This window comes from Rhagoletis pomonella, unplaced genomic scaffold (assembly GCF_013731165.1).
Source record: "Rhagoletis pomonella isolate Grant_MI unplaced genomic scaffold, Rhpom_1.0 Rhpom_scaffold_00003, whole genome shotgun sequence".
Classification (NCBI taxonomy): Eukaryota; Metazoa; Arthropoda; class Insecta; order Diptera; family Tephritidae; genus Rhagoletis; species Rhagoletis pomonella.
In genome coordinates this window covers 98,342,636-98,359,091 of record NW_023458557.1, presented here as the reverse complement: position 1 = coordinate 98,359,091, position 16,456 = coordinate 98,342,636, and the positions used below count along the sequence as shown (strand labels likewise).

The 16,456-nt window shown below is 34.0% G+C and overlaps 1 protein-coding gene across 1 annotated transcript in view; it reads right to left on the bottom strand.

Moving 5' to 3' along the window:
- Positions 1 to 16,456, bottom strand: part of LOC118735937 — a 155,478-nt gene that overhangs the window by 3,673 nt on the left and 135,349 nt on the right. Inside the window, exons 5-7 of the mRNA XM_036465978.1 lie at positions 12,645 to 12,845; positions 10,327 to 10,869; positions 3,212 to 3,534 (exon numbers count right to left, since the gene is read on the bottom strand). Coding sequence (XP_036321871.1) covers positions 3,212 to 3,534; positions 10,327 to 10,869; positions 12,645 to 12,845 — 1,067 coding nt within the window. The remainder of the gene's footprint in view (positions 1 to 3,211; positions 3,535 to 10,326; positions 10,870 to 12,644; positions 12,846 to 16,456) is intronic.

Below are 16,456 nucleotides of genomic sequence, written 5' to 3'. Positions count from 1 at the left end.
TACTTTAAGGTTTTATTTTTTCGAAAAGGATTGCCGCCTATACGAAAATTTATAAGATGTGGGCTATTCGTTGGACTAAAAGTGAGGGGCCAAACGAAAGGACTTGCCTCCAGATGTTTCTCCAGTATGCCTTGTCAAATTTGGTTTGGTGGCAAGGCGGTTTCGGCTTTGTGCCATCTTCAGTTTCACAATACATCATGTTTCTACTCGGTTGGAAACACCAACAACCAAAATGAGTATCGTTCCTTCCTATTTTCGTCTTCCTCTTCACTCAGCAAGTAGCTCGTGCGTAAAAATAAAATTTTAAAATAAAATTTTCATTTGTCGCACAAAATTGCTTACATTCACTGATTCATTCATTCACTCCTCATTTATACGAGTACACTTAATCAGCCAGCCTTCAATTAATTTCTCTCCATTGAAATTTTTGTTCATTTCCGCGCCACACAGCGCAACAAACTGCTATTAATATGATGCCACTCTCTCGACGTCGCAGGTATACGGGTTTACTTAAATCACTGGCGAATAACCTTATTGCACTGCACTGCAGCGAAGAAAGAGTAGCTGTTGTATTGGTATTTGTTTATTGTAGTTGTTTGTATTTTCACCTGTTTGTTTCTCTGTCTGTTCAGAGTGGTCTTTATTTACAGTTCATTAATTATGTTGTCAACCGGTTTCATTTACAGTTGCTGCTTTCATTTATTTGTTTTCTCTTTCTTTTTGTTGCTAGGGCATTCAATGTGTCCAATTCATGACTGTCACTTATACTCTGCCATTTGTACGAAGAGTTTATGCTGTACTCTACAAGTTATTGTGAATCTATAAAGGCTTGCAATGATATGATTTTAAATAAATTTGTTACTTAGATTGGCCAGGAGAAGGCTAAGCATATGATTGCGGTAAAAATAATAACACCCAGCTTTTAATTTCAAAAAAACACTTTTGTGTACGCAAAATCCCAACAAACAACATCCCAATTCACTGAAAGTACACTTGTGACCTCGCAAATCTTCCACGAGCAAAAAATTAATTGGGAGAATTTTTTAAATTAATAAAAAAGATTATTTTTTGTTTGTAAATGTATATACTTATGTATGTGTAAATACAAATTTTAAACTTTGTAAAAAATGTATTAAAATTCATTCAATTTTCACTAAAATTTCGAACATTTTAGGAAAATTTCGAGTATGCAGTTTATTATCCCATTTAAATTTAATATAATAAAGTGCAAGATTGAAGTAGTTCAAAACTTTGGTTAATCTTTGACAAAAAACTGCACACGACGGTCGTGAAAAAAATTTTCAAACATCACCGAGAATTTTTGGCTACAAAGTTGCACATTATTTTACTAAAATTTAATGCGATAGATATTAAGCTGCTTAACCGAAATCCCCCCAAAATTTTTTAATAAAATTTTAAAATTCTATACACAGTTTTAAAATTTTATTTATATAGTTTTTATTACGGTGTGAACTATATTCACAACAAAAAGCAAAATATTATTAATTTATAAAATTCATTCTCATGTTTTTAAAACAGTCGTGGTAAGGTTAGTTTGTCACAAGTTTATATTCCAAAAAAATTAAGAATGTAAGATTTTACAATTTTTTATCATAAATATAAAATGGTAATCATACGTTTTTAATAAGACGTCAGTATTAAAATATTTATTAGCTGGCGCTTTGAGGTTTTTCTAAAGGGGATTTGGCTAAATATTCTAATAATCTATCTCACCAACTCTATAAAAAATGTATGCTTTAAAGAATTTTTTATAATTTGCCCATACTGGTTGAAATATTTTTTAATTGTTTACGTTGGTATCTAAATTGTTTATTAGTTTGATAATTTTTTTTTTTTGCTAGTTTAAAGATATTTTCTAGACTCAAATTTTATTAAACAGCATTCGTTTGATTTCTAATCTCTCTAATAAATAGTTTTTTTTTTTAATGCACATACATATTTTAGAAAAGTGACAAGCTTCTCTTCTGATACGCTTCTCGTAATACCTAACCAAAAATGCAAAGTAAAAGTTAAATAAATAATTAATCTTGTAAATTAAAAAATGAAACATTAAAATCCCTGAATTTTAAAGATAATTATTGTAATGCGAGATTTAACTACTACAAAAAGAGTAAAAAATTAAATATTTAAATTTATTTATGTGGTTTCAATTTAAGCGATTACAATTTTTTACTATTTTAATTTCAGTGCTTCAGTGATGTATTTGAGACCAATTGGTGAATCACATTGGAGCTCTAGTTGAGAACTAACTTTTTCTCAACTTGAGAGAAAGTCCTATTTTAATATAAAAAATGAACGCTATAATTTTCCACTTAAAGCACTGTTGAGAAACAACATTGAAGATTTGAGAAACACCTTAGTGCTGAACTTAACCTCAAATTGAGTTCGAACCTTATTGTTGGTTGGGTTAAAATATACACATACTCAAATGCATTACTGAGTCGAAATTTTAAAGTGATTATTTTTTTAGGCTTTGTGCCTTCAAATATACATAGGTCAAAATAATAACTAATGCGTATCTTTAAAAAATATTTCAGCATCAAACCGATTATAAAGCTCAAGAAAACTTTTTCTACTTAAATTTAGAAGCCATAAGTTTTGGTATATGTATGTATGTACATATGTATTAATTGCTTCGAATCTGTACAATGCTCTCTGATTTTTAAGTTAGCTCACTTTTGATTTGGTTACATAACGCAACTTGACCTCTCTCACTGTTGCTTCAATTCATCAACGAAGCAAATCTTTGATGCAATGAACATAAATTTGTTAGCGCTGGCTGAGTAAATTTGCGCCATTAGCATATTTTTATCTGCATCAGTAATAACAGCAAATATAACCGCAACAACAGCAACAGTAACTAAATGCCACACACAAGAGTAAAACCTGGTTTACTCAGATACATAACTACATACGCAAAATTTCACTTAGAAGTTAGAAGCACAGTACGACGCATAAATTTCGCATTAGCGCGCTCATAAAAAAACCAGAAAATATACTTTGCCAAATTTGTGCTTGATGAACCGCAAAAGTGTGTCGCTTAGTAATAATTTTCATGCTATTTACCACGCTGTGTCCTCCCCTTTTTGGGAAGTGCTTATACTAATATGTAACTGTAAATGTATGTAAATGCAACTGTAACATTTGTTTTTTTTTTTTTTTTTGTTGGTTTTTTTCTTATTTCACTTACCAGTATTGCCACATTTTACGCGCATGATATGGCAAATTGCACAGTGCAAATGTGAGCACGAAAATGATGAGCATGCGCACAACGCCACGCCTAGCACGCAGCACATTATTCGATGAGTGTGGCATGCGGTTGATGCGCGTACGCTGATGCGGATGCGGATGCGTCGACGAATGATGATGATGATGATGATGATGTTGCATAAAACTACTTTTGTGGTTGCTATTCATGCTGCCACCGCCACCGCCACTGCTGTTGCCGTTGTTGCTCTGGCCGCTGCCATTGCGGCATGCCGTCACAATGGGTCGATCGGAGTCGAGGGAAACCTGAAAAGTGTCAAGGAAATACATAGTGTTATTACACATGCATGTATGTAGGTATGTATGTTTTGTACCTACTACACTGTACCTCCTTACAAGCAAATAAAAACAGGTTCGCCGTACACACCTGAGTCTAAAGTATTTTTTCCAGGCAATTTTCGCCGAACCTAGGGGTCGCCATTTTAGATTTTTCGACGGCACTACATTGGGCAATACACATATATATTTTTTAGTTGTTGCACTGGAATAATCGAAATACTTCCTTTGAAAAAATTAATGAATTTTGTAGAGCTTTAATTAACTGACATTAGGGTGGTAGGTTATGGTGATAAGAACTGAGATCTGGTGGCGTACTTAGGTGCTACCTCTGAAAAAATACTTTAGTTTCGAAGGTGTACGGTACCCTACACCAAAAGAGTTTAGCTACGTCAACTACATACATATGTTTCTGTCAACACATGATTTGGTTATAGTAACCGAATTTGGTTGTAGTTACCGAATTATGTGTTGAGAGAAATGCATTTAGCTGACTTTCTTCTGAGTGTAGTACATACTCGTATTCAAAAAGAGTGCATGCTCATTTTGAGTCCTAACCCCTAGCAGAAAAACTTTCACAAAAATACTTTTTTTTTTTGTTTGTCAAGTGAAACTTAAAAAATAACCCACCTGGCTGCCGTCGCACTGTCATGCCGTCAGTCCAAGGAAGTAGTAACAAAGAAGGGAAAGATAAATTAAAAAAGTTTATATGTAGACAGAATTGAAGTAATTTAAAGTAATGATTGCAAAATTGGAAATTTAAAGTAATAAAGCATACGAAAGATAGACAGAGATGTACACATACAGAAATAAGATCTTAACATGCTTGTACACAGTTGGTTTTTGTGGACTTGCTATTTAACAACATAACCAGAGGCCGGGTTGTTAATGTCTCTTGGCTGTTAAATTTATAATCCTGCCTTAGCATTGAGTTTTTCCCAGAACTTGATTTCCATTAATCTACACTGTGCCCTTTGAAGTTCCTTTTTTAGAGGTTGCCCAAAGCGCTAAAAGTTTCTGATGTATTTTATATGGCGAAGAACACTTCGTGAAAACGGTATAGAAACCTTGATCCATTGAATTTTTGGGGGTTTTGGGTAACCCATAAACATAGTTAATATTAAAAAAGTGTTAAATAAATGATTATTTATTGATATTGGAGTTGAATACCATTTCTACGAAAACATTTTTTCCCATATAAAATACATGGGAAACTTGAGCTAAAACGCTCAAAATATTTTGTATTAAAAAAAAAACGGGTATATTTTTTCGATATAGAACAACACTAGGGGTGGGAGCATAGAAATTTTCTTTTAATTTCTTTGGACGTCCCTAGTGTACATTAGAGTGATCTAATTTTCATTGACTCTGTCCCATAGATCTGACTGAATTTCTAGGGACTGGGGACTAGGTCTAGGGTTTTGTTGACTTTGGTCTCCGGGTTCGGTATAATTTTGCCTATTTCCGAACATCTAATGAAAAAAAGTCGAATCTACTAAAATTTTACGATCTCTGTGGCAAACAGTTAGTCGCTTATGGCATCATCCCGTTGAAACCACATTTCGTTCAAGTTCATATCATTCAAATCGGTTTTTATCGTTATGTAGCGCTGGCCGTTGACGGTGATGCTGCAGCTTAAAGTCCCGAAAACAAACTGTAACTTTTTGCAAAGGCATGGTGATGATACCCAAATGTTTACCGAATTGGTCGTCTCAGTGAATGGATAATAAACAACAGGTAAGAGAGACGCCAACACCAACCCTTCGAGTACAAACGGATCAGTAGCCTTTAAATATTTGAAACAAAAAGTTTAAGAAAAATATTGTACTCTAAATTAGCAGAAAGTAATTGCTAATAAAAAGAAAATCGTTTAGTGGTTTCTTTTTTTGTACAAGGCTTTATATGTAGTATGTCTAGTCATACTACTATTAGCAGCAGTCAAGTGGACGTTTTTTTCCAGTTATCCTTTTCTTCTCCAAGGAAAGTGTATATTAATTCATATACTTGAAAATTTCTTGACTTTTATTAGAAAATCTTATCACGTACAAAATAGACTGCGACAAATTGAAATTGTGTGTTTGTGTGTGCGTGGCATATCATTATTGCGGGCTCGTACAAAAAAAAAAAAAAAAGCAAACAAAACTGGCACGCACCGACGATTAACGTCGTGACCTTGTTTGAAAATGCAGCTAAAGTCCTTGGCATTGAAGCACACATTTTATGTACATATGCAACATATGCATACATATACACAATATTAGTATTTAAATGCATACTTTGCTGAAAAAGTGTCATAATTCAAAAAATCAAAAACTCGAAAAACCTGCTTTTAAGTTTACCGTTTACATAAAATAATATATATATATAAAATTAAGACACATTTTTTTCTAATGAGCTGTGGAATTTTTACATAATACACAAGAAGAGGTAATTTAAGCTCAAGCATTTTTATTTTTTATTTATTTTTTCTGATTATCACACTTTTGCAGCAAAGGTACGATATGTGCGCATGTATCGATGACCTCCTGCAAAAGGCTACGCTTTTTTTTAGAAGTGCTTCTCTAAATAGCTCAAGGAGCATGCAATAAACTTTAATAATTACAGTTTAATTGCTGCCATTCTGTTTGACTTCGAGACAAAAAAAAAAAAAAAAACAAATATGTATGTGTGTACATTCGGGTGGTCCAAAATAAGTAAAGTCAGAATTTTAATGCTCTCACCTCCTAGCATTGTCCCGTGTCGAAAAAATATACACCATTTTTTTTTTGTTTTGAAATAAAAAAATTTTTAGAGGTCGCTTAAAGCGCTTAAAGTTTTCTATGTATTTTATATGCGAAAAAACAACTTTTCGTAAAAATGGTATAGAATTTTTGAAAATTAATATTTTTCGATCGGAAAACTCGGTTTCTCTTCAGGCGACTTTCAATGACAATACCCAATTGTTTATTTAACAATTTTTTTAATACCAACGAATTTTTATTTATCCCCCCCATTGCATTTCCTACTGGTTTTGACGGACCTATAAAATATTATTACTATAAAAAATAGTTAAATAAACAATTGGATATTATAACTGGGAATCTCCTGAAGAGAAAAGAGAGTTTTCCGATCGAAAAATATGATGGATGATAAATATAAATTTCAATTTTTTTATTTCTTAATTTATTTTACTTGGTTAAAATTTTAACCCTCAAGTACTTTTGTTGGTCTCTCAGACCGCGACAACGTTTTTATTCTGCTTCATATTTAGCACCACAACCATTTATCGGGTTCGGCCAAGGCCAAAAAGCTTCGCCGGTTGACTCTCTCATTTACGAATTTGCGCCAGTTGTTCATATCAAAGGCGGACAGGTCCTTTCGCATTTGGTCCTTCCATTCTTGTTAGTGGGCGCCCTTGCTATCTCTGCCCACTCATAGTGCGGAGTCGAAGGATCTTTTCGCCGGAGCGTCGTCATCCGTGCGTACAACATGTTGAAGCCAGTGCAATCGTTGTATTTTTATGCGCTTAGCTCGTACAGTTCGTCATTTCATCTTCTTCAGTAATCGTTGCCCCCGCATAGAAGAATAGTTCTCTCGAACCCCCCAAAGCATGCTCATCTTTGTTAGACACCGTCCATGTTTCTGCGCTCAAGAAGCAAGGACGGGCGTGATATCAGAATTGTAGAGTGTGATTTTCGTTCGTCGATAGTGGGCTCTGCTACCGAGCCGAAAGTAGTACCTGTTGCTAAGAGTTATTCTTCGATTTATCTCCAGACTGACATTATTGCTCACTATCGAGTGCACTAAAAATCTCTCTAGCCAAAATTATTCGAATAGTGGCAGTTCTTCACCGTAAAATGATTTTATTAGCGCGGTTGGATTTTCTCAATGAATTTAGGTATTAAAAAAATGTAAAAACAAATGTTTATAAAAAGACTAGTAAAAAAATCGAAAATAAACGATTAGGCGACTAGTTTTTTGTGAGCGAAACAGTTAGTCGATTAAGTGAAGTCGATTATTTTTTTTTAACAATTTTATGCATTATTTTTTTTGTTGCCCATATCATCATATTTTAGTACACGTTTTGTTTTAATAATTTGCTCTACATCTACTAAATGCAGCATTGAGCTACAAATCGAGCTTTTGTTTCTCCAACAGTACTGTTACTTATTTAGTAGAGCAACGAGTGTGTACCGTATTAGTATGAAAAGTCTTCCGTATCTTAAGATCGAATTACCTGAATCATAAAATATATTTCTAACTTTTTAACTTCAGTTTGCATCAACGTCTGTACTAATTTAAGCTAATTGTTCTTTATTAAATAAATAGTGATTTTATATTTTTTACAATTTTCTACTCGATGTCACTTAAACATTTCCTTCTTCATTCTCTTCATCCTTTCAACTCTTTTCACGCTTATCACTAGCAAAAATAGTTTCCTTCACCGATTATCTGCTTTATTTATTTCACTCCAAAGGCATTAAGTGAAAACTTTGAACTTTCCACAAAAGTTGCACCTTGATGCGCCAGAGACACAGCCTCCACGGCAGACGTCCGTTGTAGTTGAACTCAAAGGTGATAGAGTAAAAGTGAACAAAAAGAAGAAGAAAAAACTAAAATACTAATGGAAGTAGTTGGAGAAATGTTCTCTAATGCGCAGTCATTCAAAAGTTCGTATAACTCACCAGCCACCCCCACCTTCGCCGGCAATTCAACGCGCGCTGGTGCCAAATGGCGGTGAAGAGTAACTAACAAACGAAAGCGTTGGCAAATTAAGCGCAACCGGAGTAGATTTATTGGCCAGCTGAGTAGTGGATCGAATGCAAGTTTGCATTTGGTGACAGTTGATTTGAAGTGTCAAGAGTTGGATAAACAGTGTTATTGGGTTAATTAGAGAGAGAAATCGATTGATATATAAAAATAAATTTAAATTTAGAAAACGAATGAGGTCAGAAAAATAGTAATTTATTAATATTTCTAACATTTCGCATCTTCTTCGGAGAGAAGACTTTTAGCAACCCTGTATATGAAAGTAATGGCGTTTTGGTTTCTACAAAATATGTTGGCTTTTCATAGCCCTCTCCTTAGTATTTGTGCATAGGGGGCACTGAGAGTGCAACATTTTTCGGTAAAAAGAAAACGCTGTAACCTTTTCACTTTCTACCAAAATGCAGCCACCTCGGCTACATTTGTGGCTATCATTGTGGCTGTGTCGGATTAGCTGTGGTTGTTTTGGTGCAGATTATGTAGCTTTGGGCCAAAAATTTTCGTCGAAGAATAAAACTTATTGCTTAAGTTTGGTTGCATGGAAATGTTTTCTACTTGTTCTTCTTCTTGAAAATTTCCGCTAGCCAAATGTGCTTTTTGCCAAAGTTTCATCTGATTTCCGTTCATTAGGAATGCATAAGTGAGTTTGTGTGGTGAAGGCAGCGGCAGGCGAATTGAAATTTTAAGTTAAACTTTTATCGTGTGCATGAAAAGTTATCGGTAAATAAATTAGAAAAGTAACTATTTTTAATTTGTTACTTATCTTGAGTGAAAATGATAAATGTGGCAATTTATTGGGTTTAATTTATTTCATGTTTGCAAAATTGGTTTTTAATTGGGTGTGGGAGTTACCAGATTTTTCTTTCTAGACATAGAATTCTATATTTATATATATAGTATATATATATAAAATATATTACATACATTCTCTGGTATCTCCATCCTTAAGCCGGAAGCATGAATGTGCAAATTTACCAGTTTTTTTAATTATTGGGCTAACTTGATTAACCTTTGGATGTTCTATGTTATAGCAAAACCCAGAATACCAGGCTTACACGGAGACCACATATTTTACAATTTCAATTGCCTAAGAGTCAAGTCTAGTAAAAAAACTTTCAAACTTGATTTCCCAAAATTTTAATTTTTACGCATTCATCATTCTGTCGTACGGGCGACGGTATGATATGTTAGGTTATGCTATGTTATGTTATGTTATGTTACGCTATGTTATATTATTTTATCTTAAGTTACGTTATGTTGTGTTTTATTATCTTTTGTTATGTTATATTATGTTGCGTTATGTTATAATATGCTATGAGCTAAGTTCAACTCCCCTCTATTCAACTCACCCCAACAAATGTTATTTCACCTCACCTCACCTTCTCACCTCACTTCTAACCAACTTCACCAACTTATCAAAACTCACTTCACTTCATCTTAACTCAACTCATATATTTCAGTGGAAACTTAATTTTCTGTGTGAGCATAAGTCAAAGTTGATGCATTTATTATTCTAAGGAGGATCGGAAGTCGTCTAGAGTACTACTTGTAGAGTGACGTAATTTAACTCATTGGCTTTACAAACATTTCTGTAGCGCACAGCTATCCGCAATGTTATTTAGTATGTCACACTCTATTTTATTTATTTTCTCATCCCAAAACCATACTAATCATCTCGCAATGCTCATACGTACGTAAGTATCTACCTATACTCAGTTACACTCCGCTCTAAATTGCTAATATGCAAAATATGCCGCGTAAAATTTAATAAAGCGAAATCCAAATATGCCTCACACCCACTGAAATCCGAGTGTGATGCAGCAAAGTGCAATAAACATGCTAATGCCTCATAAGTATACAAATTCATATTACTTGTCGTCCTCATAAAGGCCAAAGCCAACATAAGACAGCACGCATGTCATGTTAAATAATTTCATATTACACACACACACACACACACACACACACCCACACTCAACCGCTAATGCACACGTACAAATTTAATTAACAACTCACCTGACTCTCGGTGATGCTTACGCCGCGTTTGTCGTATTTGCTGCTCTGCTTACGCGACAATAAACCGCCCGTTTGGCTGATGGCACCGCCACAAACGACAACACCACCGCTGTTCACACCGACCACGCCCACGCCCACACCCACACCCACCTCAGGTGTACCAATCGCTAGTGCAGCTGCTGGCAACTGTTGCGCTGTTTGTGTCTGTTGCAGGTGATTGTGATGGTGATTGATGGTGGCCTGTAGAATCGACGACGGTGGATGATGATTTTGCGGCATGTGATCGTGATGATGATGGTTGAGATGATGATGTTGATGATGGTTTTGTTTGAGACTGTGATTGTGTTGATTTGCATGTTGATGTTGATGTAGATGTTGATGTTGATGATGATACATGCTGTTATGCAAACTCATGCTTTCGTCTAGCTCTTGCTGCTCTTGTTGGTGCTGAGCCTGCTGCTGCTGCTCATGCTGGGTAACTAAATGATGCGAAAGACCGTGCGAACTACGCCACAAAGCGATGGCAATTTTGCTATAAAGCACCTGTGAAGCAAATATTTTCTTTTTTTTTTAACAAATTTAATGAGATTGACAAAATTTATTACAAAGATTTAAGTACATATATAGGTGCGTAATTCATTCTATGCGCCAGTTGGATGTATGTGTTCGTGTGGATGTGTGAGTTTAATGTATGTAGGCTAGACGAAGTCACTAAATTGAGCACGAAAATATTTCAAGCAAAAATTCTCCAATGTACTTGATGTATATTTAAACACACTTACATACATGTATGCGTACCGTAATACAGCTATTACTTAAATTCTATTATCAGAATCACGGTTTAAAGAAGAAGCTCGCAGATTCCGCCGCCGATGGCTTTAATGACAGCGCTCGTCGTAATAAGCCGCAGGCGACTTACTGATTTCCTCTGGTATTTCTCTAATAAATTAAAGCATTTCAAGTTCTTTATCTGATTTAAATGTTTTATCTTTTTCTGTGATCTAAGACATGAAATTGTGCTTCGAAAATTACAGGTTTATTCACCAAATAAATAATTGTGAACTTGAGTAACTCAGCACATTTATAGCCAAGAATTTATGCCCAGTTTTTAAATTACCATAAATTTATGTCCAACTTTTAAGTAATCAAATATTTTTTGTTCAGTCGTAAACTTACCAAGTATATACTAATGCCCAGTTCACAGATGACCATAAATTTAATTTTTTTACTTCTGAAGTGATAAAAAAAAGTTGCTCTTAAAATATTTCTTATAAATTTTTGCTTTTAATTTGTAAAATTTTTTTGCACTTCACTATTATTTGTATGTGGGTTGGTGCATTGGATTAATATATGCACATAAGTACGCCGGAAAATCATAAATTAGTAACTCAAGAACTTAAGCCTCCAATGTTTGAGCCGAAGAGGCAAGAAATTTGAATGGGAAAAAGTAAAGGACGAGCGGACGACCTGACAAAGTTAACTCCGCTTCAAACTTTTCTTACTTTTTTTTTATGGTTGTGAAAAAGGTTTTTGTGATGTGGCGAAGTTAGTTGATCAACACTTAATGCATATAACTAAAAATTTTTAATTTTTATTTTTTTTTTGCAATTTAGTCTCCACCTAAATTTTTCGATATTTTTTTTTATCCCATATAAGAGGTTCAGGAAATCTCGAATTTTCTCTAAGATCCATGCTGACGCAGTAATTTCCTCTCAGAAGAGAGGAATTCTAGTACAAGTACGAATAGCACTAAGTAGTATTATTTTCGTGCCACTGTGCGAGGGAATGTAGCCGACCGCTTAATCGATGCTTCTCTAGATGCAGGGGAAATCGAAAAGAGCATTAAGAGCTTCACGTATGCTTTTTTTTGCAGATCGTTTAGCAATAGTTGATCCGATCAAAGCCCCGTATAGCCGAAGTATCGAAGGTTATTTTAAAACCCCACACTAAGAAATATGTACACATATTTAGTTGGCGTAACTTTTTTCAGTGCAGGTTTTTGCTAAGTGTTAAGTGTCCCTGATATTTAACCGAAATATTTGAGCTAAGCTACTCTCTTAGTTTCGGGTTCTCATAAATCTTAACTGTCAGTTTCCTATCCCTATTGTGTCATTGGTCATTCCTTAATGAAGTTATGAAAAATTCTTTCAGTTGATTTCTCAATTGGGCCTGGAAATTACACAAAAAAAGAGCTTCAGGCAAAGAGCCAAAAGCCCTACCTTTCTAAGATGCATAAAACCTGCCTTGAACCTCAGCATCGAAATAAAACTGTGCATCGTTACACTTGTGTGTGAAGCGCGGCATTTATTCTAACTTACCGTCATCACCAGCAGCGGTATGACGTAGAGCAGCACGAAACTGATCATATCCAGTACCTTTGAGTTGTACATATTGCGATCCATCACACAGATTTCCTCCTCCTGTCCATCCTCAGTGTGAATATTTTTGATAGTTTTGCTAAAAAGGAATTTTGGCGTAGAAAATAGGGCTGAAGTGACCCAAACGGTTAAGATGACCATCTGAAAAAAGAAAAATGTATTAAATTTGTAAGACTCTTCGAAAATTGAATGCAACAAATGATAAAAAATTCTACATTTAGCGAGCTGTTATTTGCAGAACGCCAATATTTGCCCCACATGTGAGCCAATGTATCTACTTAAATACATCTGTATGTTAAAATCAAATTATTCACAGGGGCATTGCACTTTTCGTGGATATTTGGGAATTAACCTTTATCCCCAACGAAAATGTGTATGTATGGTCATTATCATTTCAGCAGCACATGTCAAAGTAATTAGCTAAATTTCGACATAACTGCAGTTTGGCGTGTAATTTATTGCATAGCAATTAGCAGATCCCAACAGCAATTGATTACCATTATAAAGATAAACCTTAATTCTGTAAGTCAATGGCTTTGTTGCTTTGTTGGCGTTCAAGCCATTACTGCTGTTTACCAGCTTGTATTCTTTTCGAAATTCATCAACTTCTATATTTTTTTTTTCTTATCAACACCATTTTCGCTTACTCAACCTCTACTAGGCAATGAAGAAATAATGAAGTGAACCGAAAATTTCACCAAAGCACAAAATAATTGAATAAATTGAAAACATTAATCCAAGTGCAATTCTTCAATTAGACGCAGACATTGCTTGCAGGTGTTTACTCGCGAAAAACAACAGCTCAAATTAATAGAAAGAAATAGAGAGGGAGAAATAAATAATAATGAAGAAATTAGGAAATGAAAGCAGAAAACTGCTTTTCGATGGAAAAGCAATGCATACAAAATAAATATGTTTATTTTGAGAGGCTTATTTGGGAAAAAATAATACGTGCGCCAATTTGCAAATAAGTTTGAAGAGGAGGAGCAGAGTGTGTGTTTTTTTTAAGAATAATGGACAAACTGTTGATTGCAAATATAAGCTGTAAGAAAGTAAAATAGCGCACAATTTGGTACTGTAAATGTGTGCATAGAAAATCTATAGAATGCTTTAAAAATCGTATATCGTGGGATTGGTCGCGCTTGGTGTATATAAAATTTAAGGAAAGCTTAAAAAGGCACAAAAACAACGATTTCATTAAGAAATAAACCTAGAAAAAGGATTTTTCTTTTTCAACAGTAAAATCTAATGGCGTTTTCTCTTCTAGGCAAAGGCAACATTTTTGTAGAAAAGAAAACGCCATAAAAACTAGAAGAAAATTAAATCTAAAATAATTTTTAAGCAAAAAAATAAAACCGATTTCAATTCTCATATAAAAATTTAAGGTTATCGTTAATCACTTCATGATCCAACAATCGGATTTAAGCCAAATTAAAATGGGACCACCTTTGAGGTAACACCTTTCCTTTAAAAAAAGAATTATAGAAATCTGTTAACGTGGTTCAAAGTTATGTTATGGTTATGAATTGATAACCTTCCTCCTTTTTTGAAGTCGGTTAAAAATGTATTAAAAATCTCCCCTTACCGAGGACTCGAACATGGAAATTGCACGCTACGGCTTTGCTCACTCCGCCATACGACTGTTGGAACAGTGCCAGCAAATTGGTGTAGGTACATTCAGTGGCCGCACCACATTGTGAAAAGTTTTAACATACTATTTTTTTTTTGTTATTCAGCTTAAGATTTTTTTAAATATAGTTCATTGTTTAACAAAATACGTTCTAGACTTTGTGCAATACTCACAAACAAATTCAACAAACTTTAGTAAAAATTTCGAGTTTTTTAATATTAATTTTTTAGAAAGACCTTGGGATGCAGTTTGTAACCCATTGAATTAGAAGATCGTCGAAGATGTTATGCTTTTCTTCTATATAAAAGTAAATTTTGTTTATTCGTTATATGGAAGCAAAAGGGACAAAAAAATCTAAAAAAAAATTAATGGTAATTTTATCCTTGCACTTTTTTCTACTAGAATTTAATTGGCTGCACTCTCGCTTTGCGTACTCAAAATCTTTCTAAGAAATCAGGGTTTTGCAAAACATAGAGAATACACAAAAAATTAAAACAATAGAAAAAAATATAAGAATTAGGGTAACTGAAAGGTTAACAAAATTTATTGAAAGTTTTCGACATGAATCGCAACAAAATTCAGTCATAAAAAATTTAATCATCGAAAGTTATTAAGTTATCGAATGACCATAGTTTATAGTTATCGAAATGCATCGAATTCTTCGAAGTTTTTCAAAATTTTCAAAATATATTGAGCTATCGAAATTTCAAGGTTATATACATAAGTTATCGAGTTATCACTGCTTGTCAGTAGCTTTCGAAAAATATGGAGCTATCAAAATTAACCGACTGGTCGAAATTTAAAGAAATATGCAAAGTTTATCGAGCTATCGATTTATATCAAGATATTTGACATATTTGAGTTATCGAAATTTATCGAGCCCTCGAAACGCGCAGTTCTCGAAAATTATCGAAAGTAGTCCAGTTATTAAATGTTATTGAGTTATCGGATTTTAGGTTCTTGAAATTCATGAAGTTATCAGATTATCGAAATTTATCGACGAAGTGGAATGTATCGAGTCAATTCTAAGTCTTGCCAAATATCTTCAAAAATATACAAAATTTGTAGTCAGGCTTTAGTCCCAAAGCAGGAGATTTTCCGGTTAGTAATTTTGTGCCTTATAAGTTAAACGACGTGCTAAGTTAGAAAACCTCTCCAAGGGTATTAAAAAAATACAAAAATGGTCGAATTTCGATAGTAACTGGTACTCCCAGTGTATAATAAACTTCAGATAATAGCTTTAAACTCAAACGAAGCTTCTAATCACTTCTACTTATATACTGAATTCGAGTATTTCATTTCGAAAAGCTATTTAATTTTATGGAATTCCCTGTTTAGATTAATCGAATCATAACTCGATTAATTACGAAAATACCATTGAATTATAATTATAACATTTAAGCATTGCTGAGAGTCAAACATTTTTTTCTTATCAAAATCGTACTAAATCTAGTTTCAAAATTTAGTAATATGGTAACACTGGTTTTGTGAATAACTACATATACTCCATTCCAAAAGACGAAGGAGCAAGGATATTACATTTCATCAAGACCAACTGAGTTTTTATTTGAATTGTAAAATTTTAGATTGAAATCGGAACACTTTTGAGGCATGGGGCGATATGAAGGCGGTTTATACTTGCTTTCTCACAAATATTTCCACTTGACTGATATATCAGAACGTCTGGTTTCTAAATCCCGGCAAATAGCTACTAAAAGCCATAGCAGGCTACCTACTAAAAAGCTTTCAAAATTACTTTTGAGTTCACAAGCCTTCATTCTAAATTTCTACCCCAAAACTTTTAACTACGCTTACGATAAGAAGTTCACTAAGTTGTTTAGCACTTAACCGATTAAATGAGCTGCATAAATGAAAGTGAAAGTAATTACAGACAAGTGGAATTATTCAGAAAGTGCAATACACTCATTTAAGCAAACATGTGAATTACTTACATATTTACTCATTAATTAACATACAGTGGTTTACGAGGCCACCCATGTACATATATATAGGGTGTCCCAGAAGTAACGTGCCAAACTTTGGGGGAAGGTAGGTGGGGGGGTGAGCTCCCTGATAAACAGAAAATTTTCAGGTAAAAGTGTCCCCGTTTTTGAAATATTTA